This window comes from Corapipo altera, unplaced genomic scaffold (assembly GCF_003945725.1).
Source record: "Corapipo altera isolate COAL_440 unplaced genomic scaffold, ASM394572v1 1, whole genome shotgun sequence".
NCBI classification, from domain to species: domain Eukaryota; kingdom Metazoa; phylum Chordata; class Aves; order Passeriformes; family Pipridae; genus Corapipo; species Corapipo altera.
Genome location: NW_020884873.1, coordinates 34,964,284 through 34,980,548, shown reverse-complemented (window position 1 = coordinate 34,980,548; position 16,265 = coordinate 34,964,284). Strand labels below are relative to the sequence as shown.

Below are 16,265 nucleotides of genomic sequence, written 5' to 3'. Positions count from 1 at the left end.
CACGCGCTGCAATTGGAACAGGGAGGGCCATTTGGCGCGCGCGTCCCTTCCGGCGGCGGGGATGGGGGGGACGGGGGTCGTACGAAAGACCTCCCGGCCGCCAGGGGGCGCTGCCGCTCCCTGGGCGCAGCCGGCCCCGCCCCGCGTGCTGTGGGCAGGGCGGGGCCGAGGGCGCCTCCCGGTGGCGTCACTCCCAGCATGCAGCGCGGCGCGCTTCTGCCCCTGCCGCCGCCGCTGCCGTTGCCCGGGGGAGAAGATGGCGGAGGGAGGCGCGGCGGATCTGGAGACACAGCGCACGGACGTCGCGGCGCTGCTCAAAACCGCCCTCCGCAAGGGCGACACCTGGTGAGGGAGGGGCGGGGGGGCTCTGACTGACCGGCGCGGGCGGCGCCCCCCACCCTCGGGGCGCTTGGCTGGCGGAGGGACCGACCTCCTTCCCCTCGGCCCTCCCTCCTCCCGGGGGCGGCTCTGCCGCTGTCGGGAGAGGGGAGGCAGAAGGCAGGGGGGCAGTGCTGTCCTCCCGCTTCTCGCCGCTCGGCCCCTGCAGCCCCTGTCGGGCGGGGAGCGGCCGCCTGGGCGCGGCGGGGCCTCGGCCCGGGCCGGGCTGCGGCGGCCGCGGGGAAGGCATCGAGGTCAGCGCCCGGTGGGGGAGGGGAGGCAGCGGGGCCGGAGCCCGCGGGGGCTTGTTTGGGTTGTGCGGAGAGGAGCTCCGCTGGCAGGCGTCTCTTCCTTTATCCACGCTGAAATGGCCCCGGCGTCACCTTCAAGTTGTCAGAAATCGTATTTGTACTCTGTCTGGGGTGCTCTGAAGCTTGTCCGTGGCTGTGACAAGCCTTAAGTTTAAATTTTATTTTGATTGCGAACGCGTTAGCTACCTAAGAAAGAGCCCCCGAAGGTGCAAACGGACCTTTATGATACCTTTTCTACAATAAATGTTTTAAAAATATGATTTCCTGGTTAGTCATAAAATGTTTCTTAGTATACCATTTAAATTGTTACGATTGAAAAGAATTAGGTTAAATAAACATCTCTTTCTAGCATGTATTTGGTAATTGAGCTTCTGTAGTTGTAGTTCTCTGAGGCTAGGAAACGAGACTTGTTTTTAGGAGGGGAAAAAAAAAAGGAACTGACACTTTTTCCACCACTCAACCTCTTCCTGTGTGAAACTGTCACCCAAAGACAAAGGCTGAAGCATTAACTTACTGAAAATTAACTATGAATACACAGAAGTAGAACTTGCCCACCTCATTTCAGCTGTCATCACTCACTGTTCCAGTTCTGTAAAAGCCTATATTTAACAGTGTTGATACTGCAGCATGTGTCAGAAGCATATATTCTGATGCATTATTCAAATACTGCTGAGTATATGTTCAGTTTTGGCATTCGAACAGGCTGCTCTTTAAACTGGAAAAGTATAAGCAACTAGAAAAAGGAAATCAATTCACATGATAGTGTTGAAAATGACCAGTGGTAGTAAAAGTATGCTTAGGCTTGTAATCTTTCAAGAATATTTTTTGTTATGATTCTGTTGCATGTTTTGTTGTGGTTCTGTTATATGTTCTGTTCTATGGTTCTCACTACTAGAAAAATGTCTCAAGCAGTTAATATTATTAAAAGTGATAGTACCTGTATGACAAGTTTACAGCGTGACCGAAACAGTAAGTTTACTGTGCTGTTACTTTTTTTAGTACATTAGATATTTTAACACGAAAGGAACAGTTACACGGAAAAAACTTCTAAATGTTCTGTGAAAATGTATCCAGCTGTGACTGACACTGGTAGTAACCAAATGTTTTAAGAATGAATAAACTACGGCAAAGTCCTGTGAAGTTTGATTCAAAAATTGTTAAATCTCGCTACATAAATGTGTATACCTGTGCATTTGTAGGATTTATACTTAGACCTATATATCTGCACAAAGTAAAGTGTATGTTTAGTCCAAATGCTTTTTTTCAGACGTATTTTGTCAATAGCTTTTTGATCTTTTGGCATATCAGTAAGGAAAGAAACAGTTAAAGTGCTGTAAGCCATGATTCAGAATTCCATTCATTCAGTAGTAAATATTGCTTAAAAAAAAATCAACAGTACTCCAAAGCTTGTTCTGTTGGAGCTTTAAAGCACTAAAATGCAGTCCTTTTAAAATTACTGGCTTATACTGAATGTCTTGTCCATGCTTTTCAGAATTCGAAGTGTAGAGAACAATAAGCTATATATGGAAAGTACAAAGCTTTGGGGGTTTCCTGTAAGAAAAAAGGAACTAAAGAACAGGGTGAAGAGAGGCAAGTCTTACAGTATCTATGAAGAGGCCATTGAATTTCTTTGTTACTTTTTCATGTGCAGTGCAGAGAGAAAGAAATAAAATTGACTTGAAATGCAAGGTTTTTAGAGTTAGATATTGGAAAAAGAATTGCTAGAATGCGGAAACGTTTGAAGAGGCAGTTTAGTAAGCTGTAGAGTTTGTTCCATTAGATGTTTTCAAGGGTAGCTTGGGAATAGTATGGGTTAAACTATATTGCTCCAGTGGACAGAGAAGGTCGGTATCTTTTGACTGTTCTGTCTGCAGCCACAACATTTTGGGCTAGTTTGTCCCAGTGGTCTTCTTTGCATTCTTTTATGGGCAGTTAATAAATTATTGAACTCTGAGAGATTGAGCATTCTTCTGTCTCTCTACTTATCTTGGTTTTTTAAACATACATTAAATAAACATCAAATGTAAGCTTTTCCAAGCAAAAACTTCCTTTGTTTATCAGTTCTTTTAAATAATGTTGACTCCTTTTAGTAAATTCAGTATAAAACGCACACTTGTATTCCACAGAACTTGAATTAATGTAAGTTTTTCTTCTTGCATTATTGTCCAAAGAAGCTTCAGGTTCTGTGGTTGAAAGACCTAGATTTCTGTGTAAGAAGAGAATAAATGCTGTATCTCATTGTAAATATTCCAATTTTAGCATCTGATATGATTATTTCTCAGTGTTTTGAAATTCTACTGATGCTTGACAAGTAAGGAGAATTTATTGTTTGAGGAGGTTGTAACCTCTCATTTAGAGTGACAAAAAATATATTGGTTGTTAGAGCTGCAGGCAAATTTGAATTCAATCAGTGTCTTTCACTCTCAGAAATTGAAGAGCTGTTGATATTCATCAATTTTTTAACCACAGTATAATTTGCATGACTAACTGGTCTTGATGGTGTCATTTAATACCTTTGTAGCTACAGTGATGTTCTTGAGAACCTTGCCAAGTTTTTCTGGTTTTACAGTGTCATAGAAGTAATGTTTTCAGTACTGAAAGTTATTGATCTTGGCACAGTTTTCTTATAGAGGTGAAGACTGTCAGTTCCTATGTGTCGCTTCTTGTGTGAATTTCTCGGTCAATTCTTCCCCCTACTGAGGTGTGTTTTCCTGACTTTACCTTTAAGACCACCTTCTGTTCTGATTTCCCTGTAGTTCCTGTTCTTCTATGGCTCTCTTAGTCAGAGATGTTTTCTCAGTTACGTAAATGTGACATTACAAATGCTTTCGTACTCTTGGCTACCTCTTATGCACTTTGTCCCTCCGTGGTCTAGGGTATGAAACCACATTTCTCACCTTTAAGTATCCCTGCCAACAAATGGTTTACTTTGAGTGGGTGACAATGACTTAAAAATGGTGAACAGCCCTCAGGCAATTTCACCACTTTCTCCCTCTCTCCCAGAGTTTCCCCACTGTGCATCTTTCATCTATTACTTGCTGTAATAAGTTGAGGGCAGATGAGAATATAGAAGCTATTTGTATTTTTAAAAGTAGTAAAGTGGATAAGAATTAGGCTGTTACAGTGAACAAAAAGTATCACAAGAAGTTTATTTAGTGGCTGAGGGAACAAATGCAGTCCTTAGGTGTTTGAATAGACAATACAGAGTAGCAATACAAATATGTACTGTATTCAGCAATATATTAGTGAAACCATACTGTCCAGTTCTAGTGTCCACATGTCATGGAAGGTGTTTATTTGGAATGAGTTCATAATTCTCAAAATGTACTAGGGAAAGTGGAAACCTTGTCTTTCAGAGACAAGCTTTGAGAACCCTCATCTGTTTGTATAGAATTCTGAGTACTGCATTGAAATACTCAGTGCTGAAATACTCTTCTAGGATAAGGAGTTTTAGGCAAACAGATAAAGATTTAAGACAGTATCTGTAAACTGAAGCTAGTCAGGTTTAGACCAGAAGGAAGATGTTGATTTTTAGCCCTGTTAGCCACTGAATTTCGGTGCCAGTCATCACTTCACAGAGTGATAAGATAGATTCTTAATGTGTTCTTGGTTTTTAAGACTTGCAAATTAGTAAAACTACGGAAGTATAGTATTTCAAGTTTTCAGATGTTTCTCTGATATCCATCACTTACGAAGTTCTGCTGAGTCCAGGGTGAGTACTGTTGTTATCCATAGAGTACATTTCTTGGACAGTGAAGATAATATTTTTTTTTTTAACCTGTGGGAATTTCATTGGCTTTTCAAATATTATATTTGGTCACTGAAGAGAATAAGTAAAAATGAAGTGGGGTAAAAATACTTCCCAGTGAATTATCAGTAGATATGACAAGTTCAGCTTTAAAGGATTTTCCCTCCAGAAGTGCATTTCTCCACCAAAAATATATAAGCATTTTAATTCTACCTGCAATGAAAACTTATGCATCTTGATGAACAGACATCTGTAGTCTCACTTGAAAACCCTACAGTGCCCATAATTGATGACAACCTTGATGCTGAAGTGCTTAGTTTGAATAGCATTTTACACTATGGTCTTCTCAGTGTTTTCCTCATTTGATCGTCCACCACTGTGCTTGTACATGAAGGGAATCTAGATTGAATGTCAATGGAAGATTTTACTTGATTTCACTGAGGACATGATGAGATGTTACGGACCTGCACCTCAATAATACTTGGAATGATATCCTAAATTGTTTTGATAGCTTCATAAAATGAGAGACAGGGAACACTGTGTCAGTGTTCCAAGGATAGAATTAAGAATTGGATGTTTTTTTTCTTTCAAATAGCGTTTAAGTTGCTGATTTTTTACTTGTGGTTAAAGTTTTGTGTTAAATTTCTCTCACTGCATAAGAAATGGTACTGCATTTCACCAACAGTTTGTGAAGATTTAAATTCTTCTGGCACAATACTTAAATTGAAATGAATAGATGTAATTTTCTTGTGTTAATAGATTAGTTGGGGTGAGAGCATGTTAAAATCATGTTTGTGTCAGGCTTTCGCCTGAAAATTGGAAGTCAAGCGTTGATTCAGGAGTTAGATTATTCTTTAATAAAAAGTCTTTACTTAAATGGAAAATTTCTAAGGGTATACAAAATACTTAAATGGTTGTTAATATAATGTTCCCACTGAAATTTTAGCATAAAATTGCAGTCCACTTATTTTGGCTGAATCATAGTTTTTGGTTAGCCTCTCGGTAATATGGGTGAAGAATGTGCAGCTTGGGCTACTGCAGCATGTTATGGAAGCGCAGCATGGGGAGATGTAGTGAGAATTTGCTTAGTTGATTTGAAATCTTAGTGCATTTAGTTGAACTAAACTTATTTCTGGAAAGGAAAGTGAAATATTTAGAGTAAGATTTCTTAAAAATGCAAGGTAAGCTATATTTATTTTTCTCTTTGACCCCTGAATTTTTTTTTTCTTGTGAATTTACCTACATTTTGAACAAAATGATGGTATGGTTTGTGTGTAGAATAATTGTCACCATTTTGAACTTCAAGAACTTGTTTATTTTGAAAGAAAATTTATTTTCAAGGCATCTATTACTCATGAGTGCCTTTAGTCAAGCAATTTTGGTCAACTTGATCAAAGTAGAAATACAGGTGCAAACCCATTTTTATCTTCTTATTTTTATAGTTGCAATTGCGCAAGAACAAAAATTGGATGCTGTGCCTTTAAACAGGAGTCCTGATTTGCTTTCAGCAACACAGTTGTTCCATTTTGTCCTCTCTATTGCTTAATCTGTGCTCATGCACAGTGAGGAGGGTAAAAAAAAAATCCCTCATCTGTCTCTCTGGACAATTTGCACAGTTTTACTATTAAAAGTGAAATGGCTGGTGTTCAGAAGATAGGATGTCCCAACAACACACAGGGCAGGAATGAGTGTCTCTCAGTGAAGTGTCTTTATTGCATATTACAGTTAACTGCTTTGATTTGGAATTCAGAGAGCTGATGTATCAGTCAATATAAATAAATCTAGGTTGCATGTTGTTTAATTCTATATATGGTGGCAATGGGAAATACTAAGCTCTTAGTCATACTGTTCAGATTTTTTTCTATCAGCCTGGATGTTGAGGTAAAGAATGAATGCCGTTATACGCCTGTGATATTGATACTATGTTAACTAGGTTTATTAAGTCAAAATGTGCAGTAAACCACAGGTGAACTTAAATTACACAAAAAAGTTACAAACTATGGGAGAATTTTAGAAATCAGTTAGCAAGTTTCCTTCTAGCACTTTCTTTTGTTAAGTGAACAGTATCCGTAAACTTACTGTTGATTTTTATAATTTGTTGAATTTTTAAGAAATGAAGGTGTATTTACGAGGGTTGTAATAGCTTTGGTTTTTTTTACTTGTAAGTTAATGTACAAAGGCTATAAGTAATCCCATTCTGAGCTGCCTTGAGCCTCTGCGCTTGATCACTTGATCATACATAAGGACAGTCTTATTCTGGTAAATTTATTTGAGTGACCCTGTTTTACTGGGTTTGCCTGGCAGTGTTTTGGTAGCAGGGGTGCTATAGACGTGGCTTTGGTGAGAAGCTGCCAAAAACTTTCTCTCTGTCTGATAGAGCCAGTGCCAGCCAGCTCCAGATGGACTGACCACTGGCCAAGGCCAAATAATGAAAGGGACCCGTAAGAATCATTGAGTCCAACTTCCTGCTCCTTGCAGGACTACCTAAAGCTAAACCATATGGCTAAGAGTGTCGTCCAGATGCTCCTTGAACTGACAGGCTTGGTTTTGTGGCCACTTCCCTGGGAGCCTATTGCAGTGACCAAGCACCCTCTCAGCCAAGAACCTTTTCCTGATGTCCAGTCTGAACTTTCCCTGTTGCAACTTTATTCCACTTCCTCATGTTTTACTCCATTATCTGGTATTTCAGGGGGCACGAGAGTATAAATTGTTCCTTTTATATGATAATCTACTTCAGACAGGCAAGAAACATTTTACAAATGAGAGCAGATATATCTTATGAAACAATCTGAAACTCTACTCAGAAGTAAACCCTGAGTACTGAAGTAGGCCGAACTTGAACTGAGAACATGTTCGCAAACATGCTTAAAGAAAATTTAGATTGGTTTAAGAATACATAATACAACTAAAAGAAAACACCCAAAGTTAATTAAACTGTACAGATATTTCCAGTATTATTACTACTGAAAATTCCATACTCAAGTGTATGGGTTTGGGACTACATCAGTATTTTATATTATCAACTTGTTGGCTCTAAGTGACTTGTTTGTAATATTTTTATCAAGCTGATTGAGGTTACTGGTTTATTTAAAATGTTTATAAATGTCAAGCATCTGCTGTTTTAGAGTTGATCAGTTCACTTTGCTATGAAGTTGTCTTAGTTTTTAGGGTTTACCTCTCAAAACAGAATATCTAGACATTCAAGACTGTTCTTGTCTTCAGTCTTTATTACAAATCCTCCTGGTGTGTTTTGCCCTTGAAGATGGTTTGGTTATGCTGCTTACTAGCTTGACTGATGACATCTGAGAGAGCAAAATTTGTGTTTCCTGGTTAAGTGAAATCTTGATTTCATCAGAGCTAAGTAACAAACATTTCTTAATCATAGTTTTAAAAAATGGATAGGCCGTATTTTTTAGCTTTGCTAAGGTGTCCTGGGGTACACCTTCTGAGTCAGGTTCACAGTTCAAAAAACTGCTGTAGCATTAGACTTGTTTGGAACTCTTTCCTGCATTAGGTAATAGTAACAAAAATAAAACCAAACATTGTACCAAGTTTAATGTACATATTTTATGTTTTTGTTTTACTAATGCACGGTATGCTATTTTTGTATCTGGGACAACATATATTCAGTGCAGCGTATGTGGTCTCAAGTCCATGCCCCAAGTATTTAATAATTTTCCCTTAAAAAGTAATCAAATATTATTTAAGAAATGAAGGTTTAGCACATGTAGCTCTGTTTACTTGAGCTGTGTATTTTCCTCTGAAATTACTGAATGTCCTTCATAGGTAGTGTTTAGTTTTCAGGTGGTTGATTGTATCATGGATATTATGACATTGATGAAAAGATAAATTAAGACCTTCCTATGGTTTGCCTTCTTTTGAGCAGATGAGGAGTCTTGTTGATCTCGGTGAGAAGGCTATATTGAATGTGTTTGTAGAATCAAAAGCTATAGTCTGTGAATTTCTGATTATTACTTTTTCCATTAACTCTAAGAAGTCTGAATTTTAGCTACATAGGTGCTCTAGTAGATTGATCCGCCTAAGCTGAGCATGGTGTAATTGCTTCCTTGAACTGCTAAATCCAATTATCAAAAATCTGTATTGATCACTATGTTACTTGTGTATGATAAGATGTGTAACACAAAGCATTTGAAAAGTAAAATAGTTCTACGAGAGCAGTAATTTCTTAAGCATTAATTAACAGAATAGGCAGTTTCCTGTATGATAATTTCTCTTCTGTGTGAAATTATATCTTACCTTCTTTAAGATTCATAGTTCATTCAAATTTAGATCAAGGAAACAGAGGCCATGGGATGGAACAGGGGACGAGGCTGGCAGGTTTGATGGTCAAATGGGTGCCTGAGAGTGACTGCATTCATAACCACACACAGTTATGGCTCTTATGGAATAGAACTGGATGGGCACAGCAGATGGGGCTAATGTTTTTCTTCTGATTTTTTCCATGGTGTTCATCAGTAACACCTACAGAATGATTGCCTACTAAAGCTGTATGTATGAGGAGACTAGTATTTGAATCATCAGGAAGTTTTGCAATCTCTTAGAAGTTCAGTAGCATATTATTGGTGGGCTACAAATACAAGTTCAGTAGTAAAATAATGAAGAAAATAGCAAAGATTGCCTATGATCTTCAGTTTGACCTAGCATTTCATCCTAAGGTAGTAGCAAAAGGTTTGGGACAGACCAAGCAGAAGGAGATTAATACTTTTACGAATGAGAAATAATGAAGATGATATCTTAAAAGAAAAAAATCTGAGCATCACTGAACAAATTTGATAGCTTGATCTTAAAGAAATTCTGGACAAAAAGATATAAAATGTAGGCATCGCTGGACTTCGCAAAAGCCAGACTGGCAACAGTTTAATCTATATAGCAGTACTGTGGAGCTGAGTTTAGAGATAAAATCTCTTTGTATGGAAGTGTGATGTTGATAATTATTTGTAGGAGGAATATCTAGTCCTGCCTCAAAAGTAGGATTTGTTGATGTTGACTCAAAAGAAGACACACTGGTTCTTGATAGGACATCAAATTCCAAAGTTTTTAACTTGCATATGAATGTTATAAATAAAACCCAGCAGGAAGCGGTATTTTATTAAAAGTTATCTTGCACTTTTCTAAAGGGCTGTCTAATTACCTTGTGTCTCCTGAATTTGCAAATTGAGAAGAGAAAATAAAGGTGATAATTGTTCATACTAAAAAAAGGAAATGTTTGTTCAACTTGCCATTCTTCACCATCTGATATATTGTATTGGCAGTCTTGCAAAATGTAGTTGTGCACTGTGATTAATGGAGTCTTTAATTACCCGCAGTTAATGTCCGCGTTGGTGGGAGGTGCTGATAATGGTTAGCAGAACAGAGAGAAAAACATTTGCCATTTTGAAGGCTGATGAGTACTAGTGCATATCATTAATTAATCAGTGATCTAGGAAGTAGTAGCATACCAATAATTAACATGTATATCTTCTTCTATTTAAGGTATCTAGTGGATAGTCGCTGGTTCAAACAGTGGAAAAAATATGTTGGTTTTGACAGCTGGGACAAATACCAGATGGGAGATCAGAATGTGTACCCTGGTCCTATTGATAATTCTGGACTTCTCAAAGGTAATTGCTTCTGATTCTGTATTAAGTCCTTACTAACATAAAGTGCAAATTTTTCACCAGTTGTTCATCTTCTGAAGTCAATAGTGTAAATGAATCTCAGCAAACATGAAGGTAAAAATTTTTGTTTCTTTGTCTTCAGACTATGACATGGGAACTGGAATAGATTTTCCCAATAAATCACAATTTTATAGATAAAATTATTGGAACTTATTTGCAATGGTAACAGAATATTTAATAATGTACAAATTCCTGGTTTATAATGAGATTTTGGGTTATCCTGGGAGCTGAAATTTAGTCAAGTTGACAAATAGCTAACTTGGTTTCACTAAGATTTTTTTTTTTTTTTTGGTAGCTTAGGTTGGTTGATTTAAAATAAGATTTGTAAGTTGAACTCTAAAATTTCTTTTTGTAAATGAGCCCCAAACCCTTACTTTGATTCTGGAACAATTGAAGAAGTGGTATTATACAGTTCAGTGACTAAGTAGTGTGAAATGATAGACAATAATTCCTAATTTTTTATGGTCTTCTAAGTATGGTTAAATGGTGTCACTACTATAATTCTTAGGTCTGACTGACTTTTGCTGAACTGTAGCCAGATTTGTAGACACAGGTCTCAGAATACTTTCCCACATATTTTAATCTTCATGTCAAATTTTATATTTAATGTTCAGTATGGAAATACCATTAGAGCTGTTAATATTTAATCTGCAAAATCTAGTGGATACAAAATCTAGTGGATACAAAATCTAGCAGATAATTGGTTTTCTTCTTTGCAGTTACAAATAATGTAAATAGTACTGACTATTTTGTTGGCAGTAGTAATATAAATTTATGCAGCTTCATGGGATTTGTGATGAACCCTTGACTTTCTTAATTCAAAACTTGTATAATTAATATCTCATTATTTTACAAGTTAAATGTTAAAGCTGATTGCCTCTTTCATAGAACTTGTCATACCATGTTGTACTAGTTGTCAGTGTGAGTGAGCATGCGTGTCTGACAGTGACTAATATCAGTGCCTTTGTAGAAGGTGCTGTATTGTCATAGGCATCTCTATGTTTTCTTCCATCCACACACTTTAAGGTCTTTTTGCTCCAGGTGAGTGATGTGTTTTGTTTTTTGAAATGTGAGGATATAGATCTTGTATGTTCTTGTACGTTCTTGTAGTAAATCTTGCAGCGAGGCTGAGAAGTTCAGGTGATACTTCTCAGTTGAAATCAGATGTAGTAACATCTTTTTATCCTCAGTGAGGCAGGATCAGTTTGTTCCCTCTTCTGTATCTCCCCTTTAAAAAAAAGGTGATTTCTAGTTGTGTCAAGCATTGTGTGTTAGTTGATCTGTATTATTTATAACTTAATCTACATACATGTTCGGATTATGTTTAAAGTTACTGTGGTTATGAAACCTACTTTAGGATTAGCTGTCCAAATCTGAAGTCATGCTAACCATTTTCCTCAAAGTTCCTGAAAACCTGTATTCTATTGTTTTGACACTGCCAATGCCACTTTTAAAATAAAGAGCATTGGGGTTTATGAACTTCACTTTTTGCTCATTCATGGTTCTAAACTATTGCTCTGCATTGGCAGTGATGCCATACATCCAGTTACTGTCTGACATCTACTGTTCTTGTGTAAAGGTAGTTTTAAAATTAGGGGCATTAGTGCTGAGCAAATACTAGCTGTCTCCTTCACCCACCGCAAAGCAGTAATCCTCTCTACTAGGTTTTCTATGTAGCATAAGTTGAACCTGAAAATGCTTGGATTTAATCTTGTCTTAAGCACTAGTTGCTCCCACACCACTCTCTTTAAGTGTTAAGTCTGAAAATGTGCATCTGATATAAAGAATAAAATAATCTAAATTGGACATGCTTTCTCGTATATTCTGCCATGTAATGCAGAGATAAGGAAAACAATAATTAAATACAAGAAAGACTGATTCCAGGGAAGTGAAGCAGCGTGTTGTGCTTGTATTACTTAAATGCTTCTCCCTTGTTTCCAGAACATTTGGGTGAAGTGCAAATATGTGCAAAAAATGTTGAATGTAACGGAATGCACATGTGCCATCTTCAAAAGAAGAGAGTTATAATCAAAGCAGGCACAAGGAAATACTCTTTTAGAGTAGCTGATTTTTCATCATCGAAAACGTTGTATATGAGGGACTGAATTGTCAGAATCAGGGTACCTGTTTGATGGTTCTGAATAACATTATACTAGAATAAATGCTGATGTTTCTAGAAGGACAGAAGAGAATCCAAATTAACCTTCTCACTATATCAGGTCAGTGCAGAAATACAGTCTGAATCTTGAGAAGAGATATCACAGAATCATAGAACATGCTGAGCTGGAAGGGGGACATTGAGTCCCCCTCCTGGCCCTGCACAGGACCATTGCCAAGAGTCACACCATGTACCTCAGAGTATTTTCCAAGCACTTCTTGAACTCTGTCAGGCTTGGTGCTGTGACCACTTCCCCGAGGAGCCTGTTCCAGTGCCCAGCAACCCACTGGGTGAAGAAACTCTTTCTGATATATAACCTAAACCTCCCCTGATGCAACTTCAGGCCATTCCCTCAGGTCCTGTCACTGGTCACCACAGAGAAGAGATCAGTGCCTGCCCCTCCTCTTCCCCTCATGAGGAAGTTGTAGACTGCAGTGACATCTTCCTTCAGTCTCCTCTAGGCTGAACAGACCAAGCGACCTCAGCCTCTTCTCATAAGGCTTCCTCATCTTCATTGCTCTACTTTGGAGGCTCTCTAACAACTTAAAATCTTTCTTATATTGTGGTGCCCAAAACTGCACACCATATTCAAGGTGAGGCCACACCAGTGCAGAGCAGAGTGGAACAATCGTGCCCTTCAACCGGCTGGCGATGCTTTGCCTGATGCCCCCCGGGGCACGGTTGGCCCTCCTGGCTGCCAGGGCACTGCTGACTCATGTTCAACTTGCTGTCAACCAGGACCCCCAGGTCCCTTTCCATGGCACTGCTTTCCAGCATCTCATTCCCCAGCCTGTACAAACATCCAGGGTTGCCCCATCCCAGGTGCAGAATCCGGCACTTCCCCTTGTTGAACTTCAAATGGTTGGTGATTGCCCAGTCCTCTGACTTGTTAGGGTCTCTCTGCAGGGCCTCCCTGCCTTTGAAGGAGTCAACAGCTCCTCCCAGTTTTGTGTCATCTTCAAACTTGCTTAGTATCCCTTTGTCCAAGTCATTTATGAAGATGTTGAAGAGCACAGAGCTGAAGACAGAGTCCTGTGGAACCCCACTAATGACAGGTCACCAGTCTGATGTTACCCCATTCACTATTGCCGTCTGTGCCCAACCCATGAGGCAATTGCTCATCCACCACGTGTTTATCCAGCTCTGTGCTGGACATTTTGTCTAGAAGGATCCTGTGAGAGACAGTATTGAAAGCTTTACTGAAGTCCAAAAAGACCACATCAACTGGCTTTCCTTGATCAACAAGGTAGGTTACTGTGTCATAGAAGGAAATCAGGCTGGATAAGCAGGATTTTCCTCTCATGAAGCCATGCTGGCTGTGACCAATGACAAAATTGTCTCTCGGGTGTTTTTCAACACACCTCCCAGAATAATCTCTACCAGGCACTGAAGTAGACTGACAGGCCTGTAGTTTCTTGGGTACTCTGTTCCCTTCTTGAAAATCAGGACAAGGTTTGCAAGCTTTCAGTCAGCTAGGACCTCTCTGGATTCCCAAGACGGCTCAAAAATCATTAGATTTTGCAATGGCATTGGCCAGCTCTTTTACGATTCTTGGATGAATCCCATCAGGCCCCATAGATATGTAGAGATCCAGCTGGAGCAGCAGATCCCACACCATTTCAGAGTTGACTGGGAGTTGATAATTCTCGCAGTCATGGTCCTCCAACTCAGGGCACTGAGACCTCCTTGGTCCATTATCTGTGTTGAAGACAGAGGCAAAGAAAGCATTAAACACCTCTGCCTTGTCTCTGTCCCTGTTTGTGAGGTGACCATCCTCATCCTGTAATGGGACAATGCTATTTCTATACTGCCTATTGCCATTAATGTATTTGAACAAACTTTTTCCCCCACATTTCTGGCCAGCTTTAATTCCAGTTGAGCTTTGACCACACAAATATTCTCCCTGCAGTGGCAAGCAGTATCTCCGAGTTCTTCCCATGTCATGACCTTACTTCCACTGGGCATACACCTTTCTTTTTTGCCTTATCTCCAAGAGAAGATTCCTGTTCAGCCAAACCGACCTTCTGCCTCACCTGCTTCACTTCCAGCATTTTGGAATTGCCTGCTCCTGTGCCCTTAGGAGGTGATGTTGAAAAAGTGACCAGCACTGATGGACCCCAGCACCTGCAAAAACATTTTCCCGGGGGACCTTACTCACTAATTCCCTGAGCAACCTGAAGCCTGCTCTCCTCATGTCCAGCATTGAGGTTTTGCTGGCACTTTTCCTCCTGCCAACAGAGATTTCAAACTTGATCCCTTTGTGGTCGCTGTGGCCAAGAGGGCCACCAGTCTCCAATTCCCTCATGAGATCCACTCTGTTGACAAGCAGCAGATCAAGGAGGACATTGTTCCAAGTTGAATCCCTTAGGGCCTGTTCCATAAAGTTGTCATACAGATTTTTAAGGAATCTTCTTGCTGGGTTGTACCAGCTGTGTGATGCTGCCAGTAAATTTCTGTCAGGTTGAAGTCCTCCATAAGGACAAGGGCAGTTGACTTGGAAGTGTCCCTCAGTTCCTCAAAGAATAATTCATCAGTGTCAGCATCCTGGCTGGGCGGTCTATAGCAGACTCCCACAATGACATCCACATTATTTGTTTGCCCCTTGATTCTTACTCAGAGGCTCTCAACAGTGCCATTGCCAACTCTAAGCTCCATACATTCTAACCCTTCTATTACATACAGTGCCACCCCCTGCTTCTTCTGCCCTGCCTTATCCCTCCCGAAGAGCCTGTAACCAATAGGTGGACCTGAAGATTTGCTTGTGGATTTTTCCTCATATTGTGCTCCCAGTCACAATGGGTTGTTTGCTGTACCTGTAGTTGGGTACTTCCAGATGGAAAGACAGCTGCCCCTAATTGTCTGAGGCTCACAGTGGCTCACATCTGGAATCACCTCTTATACCTAAAAAGTAGCTTATTACTGTAATAAGGATTGAACTAAAGCTGAAAGCATGCTGCTTATCTAAAGAGATTCCCCAATTGTGCTTCTTTCAAGTGCTGCATGTTGCTGTCACTGTGAAGAATTTGGTAGTGACTGTTTCCAGAGCACGTAGAATCCTTTAAGTAGGAGGGTTGTACCATACTACTTTCCTAGTCTGACATGGAGTAAATGACTTCAAACTTTGTCTTTGCTCCACAGTTACTACTCATTGTAGCATTTTTAGTTTTGGAAGTATCTGTGATGATGTGTGAACATGTGAAGTGGGTGGGAGAAATTAATTGGTTTCTCTGAAAACTAGAATGGTGTGTGATAACAAATTGAGTGCATGAGGATATAAGGTTGCCACTTGGGTTCCTGAGTGTAGGAATACTACCTTTATTAGGTGTGCTAGCATAAACTAGATAGTTCTGAATCATTTCAGAAGACTTGCTTTGAACACCATAATACTGGTAACATGACCGTGACTCAGAAAATAACATGTTTGCTGTTTGTATGAAAAATGTTATATTAAAAACTCCAGTACGGATTTGCAGTATTCAGGTAGACATATCTTCCTCTTATAGACGGTGATTCTCAGTCTCTCAAGGAACATCTTATTGATGAGCTGGACTACATCCTTTTGCCAACTGAAGGCTGGAATCGGCTAGTTAGCTGGTACACACTGATGGAAGGTCAAGAGCCAATAGCACGCAAGGTACTTTCTAATTACCTGCTGGGATGAATATGATTCAGATATAGTCCTGCAAATACGCAGGAGTTGCACAAGAATTTATTAGCAGATAATAAGTCCTGAACTGTGATAATCATAGAGACAACTCCTGCTTTAGATGCTTATTGATATCTAATTTTTATTCAGATTTTAGAGGCTTAAGTGTTTAATATTGAGAAAAGGGGATGCAAAGGATATAATACTTTCTTTTCCTGGAAATAAGTCCTCTTAAGATCCCAAGAACAATTTGCCTTAAAAGCTTGTAAGTCTATTAATTAAAATATTTTTGTAATTGAGTAAATAGAACTGTATTGAGTGTATTAGTGAAAAACCTAGCTCTAAT

General features: G+C 39.5%; 1 protein-coding gene across 5 annotated transcripts in view; it reads left to right on the top strand.

The window, feature by feature from the left end:
* Nucleotides 1-200: 200 nt before the first annotated feature.
* The window catches only part of USP15 (ubiquitin specific peptidase 15), a 62,838-nt gene continuing 46,773 nt past the window's right edge, over nt 201-16,265 (top strand). For 3 of the 5 annotated variants that reach the window (XM_027656309.1, XM_027656302.1, XM_027656299.1), the window contains exons 1-3: nt 211-345; nt 9,931-10,058; nt 15,777-15,907. In XM_027656309.1, the coding sequence (XP_027512110.1) occupies nt 257-345; nt 9,931-10,058; nt 15,777-15,907 (348 nt within the window). In that variant the 5' untranslated portion in view covers nt 211-256. Of the gene's footprint in view, nt 346-9,930; nt 10,059-15,776; nt 15,908-16,265 lie in introns of all 5 variants that reach the window. The other 2 variants (XM_027656339.1, XR_003529836.1) reach the window with 2 other exon arrangements.